The sequence below is a fragment of the Centruroides sculpturatus genome, unplaced genomic scaffold (assembly GCF_000671375.1).
Source record: "Centruroides sculpturatus isolate CEXI.00-Female unplaced genomic scaffold, Cexi_2.0 scaffold713, whole genome shotgun sequence".
Taxonomy (NCBI): domain Eukaryota; kingdom Metazoa; phylum Arthropoda; class Arachnida; order Scorpiones; family Buthidae; genus Centruroides; species Centruroides sculpturatus.
In genome coordinates this window covers 254,477-257,307 of record NW_019385143.1, presented here as the reverse complement: position 1 = coordinate 257,307, position 2,831 = coordinate 254,477, and the positions used below count along the sequence as shown (strand labels likewise).

General features: G+C 33.3%; 1 protein-coding gene across 2 annotated transcripts in view; it reads left to right on the top strand.

The window, feature by feature from the left end:
- The first annotated feature begins 228 nt into the window (after positions 1–228).
- Positions 229–2,831, top strand: part of LOC111635369 (methenyltetrahydrofolate synthase domain-containing protein-like) — a 43,599-nt gene continuing 40,996 nt past the window's right edge. For both annotated transcript variants that reach the window (XM_023380314.1, XM_023380313.1), the window contains exons 1-4: positions 229–648; positions 757–870; positions 1,709–1,822; positions 1,901–1,991. In XM_023380314.1, coding sequence (XP_023236082.1) covers positions 493–648; positions 757–870; positions 1,709–1,822; positions 1,901–1,991 — 475 coding nt within the window. In that variant the 5' untranslated portion in view covers positions 229–492. The remainder of the gene's footprint in view (positions 649–756; positions 871–1,708; positions 1,823–1,900; positions 1,992–2,831) is intronic.

The window sequence follows — 2,831 nt, the reverse complement described above, 5'->3', positions numbered from 1 at the left end:
GCTTTTCGTAATCTGAAAATACAGGAGATTACACTCCGTCACTAATATTCTAATATACAATAGCAATTTTTTTTTGTTTTGTTTTTTTCCACGTGTAGTATAGAAATTTGTAATAAGATACATAATGCGGTTATAATAAAATATTGTGCGATTATTTTCATATAATTAAAATTAATATTTATTTATTTTTTAGAGAATACGAGGGAAGCGGCGCTTCCAACGCTTCTAATGACGGCACGCTACTGTAATCTACCGACTCTGGTAGTATGATTTGGTATTTTCTTGTCTTGATACTAAAAATAATCGGATTTTGGATACCGATATTCACACGAAGTGCACCTCTAAATGAAATTCCTGAATCCGCCCCTGATAAGCAAACTTTTTTCAACGTTTAAATAGCACTTTAACTTCTTATAAATTACAACTTAATTATGTTTTTTTTTTTTTTTTTTTACTGTTACTGGCAACATTGATGATATTAACTCTGCTGTTATGGCGGAAGTGGTAACAGGCTCAGCAGACGACGATTCCGGTTTGACTATTACTGTTACTAAAGAATCAATTCGACAGAAAGTATGGACATATTTAGAAAAGAACGATCTGGCTTGTTTTCCAAGGCCGGTGTATCATAGAATACCTAACTTTAAGGTAAAGTAGCTATTTTAGTAATTTATTTAAGACATTTTTTGTTTTACTATTAATAACGATTATGACTTTAATTTTAAACTGTAATTAATGTTAAATTAATATTTTTAGGGTGCTAATGAAGCTGCTGCAAAGGTTGCCGAGTTGGAAGAATTTAAAAGGACTCGTGTAATTAAAGTAAATCCTGATAAACCGCAGGAACATGTTCGTTTTCTTGTATTAGAAGTTAGTAATGTTTTCCTGCCTTGCACTGGATAAAAATATTGGAGCTGGACTGGTTAGCTGAATTCCACATTGACTTTGCATTGAAACACAGTGCTGCATTTCCCTCCTGAGATAGCTAAGTGGTATCTTTGATGGGTGGTTGCCAGGTACAGCTAACTGTCTTCGGGCAGTGGGGACCCTAAAGGAATTGATGGAAATTGTGATAAATCTCTTTGACCTATAAGCTCAGTGGATGCACTGAGCAGGGCCCTCTTTTCTAAGAGGGAGGGGTCCTGCTGACCGTATATATGAGCTGGCCTTTCTTAGATAGAGCACTCAAAGTGCAGAACAAGATGCACTAAACTGTAAATCAAGGTAAGAGGGTTGCACTTGAGGATGAGGAAAACTTGATCTCCACTTGGACATATGCTGTAGCTTGAGTATATAACTCAGTCTGACTCTTTAGTTCAGTCGCCTTAATACTACCATAGGTGACCAACTGCTTATTAGTCTCTTAGTACTCTGTAGTGCCATTTTGGCAGAGCAGAGACATTTAACTTAGAGTTGTACAATATGACAGCTGGGAACCCAGAAGGATCATCCATCACAATAAGCATTCCCCTGCATTGGTTGAGGATTTTGGGTGGTGGGTAGTTTAGTGTTGATGACTCTACTTCTCACTTTTTGGGGTCCAATGTTTGCTGGATCCTTGCCAGAACCAAAGGCAGCCTGGGTTCTGGTGCTGACAGAATATAGTCAATGTGGGATCCAGACACCCAATCGGACTCAAAATATTTAGAATGAACATTCAACAAATAATTTATTGTTAGACTAAACGATATATATTTATTCTGTTTAGGCAAATAAAACGTTGCTTGTTCCTACTCCACGTCTCAGGTCGGGATTATTAAATAGAATAGTGCCTCCTCTTGGTTGTAACAAAAATATGTTAAGGATATGCTCAACCTCAAGAGTATGTAAAGAAAAAACTGTTACTGTTTTAGAAGTCTATACAAGTATATTTAATATACATTTATATCTTTCTTTTCAGGGAGTGAAGGAATATAGTGTTTCTATAGATTTACAATCTAAAATAAAAATTGATCTTATTATTACTGGATCTGTTGCTGTTTCTTTATCAGGTAAATAAAGGTAGAATTTAGTATTAATTGATATTAGCATATTAGTTATTTAGATTAAATAAAAATAGTTACTTATCAAAATCAATTTGATGGAAGATTTATGTTTGGACAGTAGTTTGTTAAATCATATATAACTTAATCTATATTTAGTTTCAGTTTTATTAAATACTTGTTACAATAATGTTTTTAAAAATAATCCTGTTTGCATTTCTGATTCTTCAAAAATCAGAATGATGCATCAACTAGCAGAGCTCTCAGCTGTCTTGCCTTTTGACAGTGCTGTCCATGTGCTTGCTGTGTTTTTTATTTTTTGTCAGTGCTTTCATTTGAGTTATTTTTTTTTTTTTTTAGAAATATAAGTTTTTTCAATGTACATTGGATGATTTGTTTCCAAATGTTTTCAGTAGCTTGAAACTTGTAAAATATTTGATACAAATTGTACAAAATGATAGGTGCTTGCTATAACTTTCTTATAAGGACATCCATATTTTTAAAATTCTGAAACATTTTTTTTTTTCCTGCCGGTCATTTATCATGCAATTATTTTTTTGGATTTATTTTTCACATATAAGTACAGTATAATATTGTTAATAATCAAATTTGAATACTAAATGGACTGCAGCATTCAGCATGTTAAATGTTAATGAGTAGTAGAACATATTTTATAATACAGTAGAACCTCGATTATCCGGACCTCTATTATCCGGATTTTCGATTATCCGGATTGTTCAAAATAAACAAAAATTTTACGAATTTGCTGATTTGCACTTGGCGAATTACGACACTGTTTATGTACGTGATGGAATGCATAACTTTTTTTGTTTCAACAACGTCTCACCC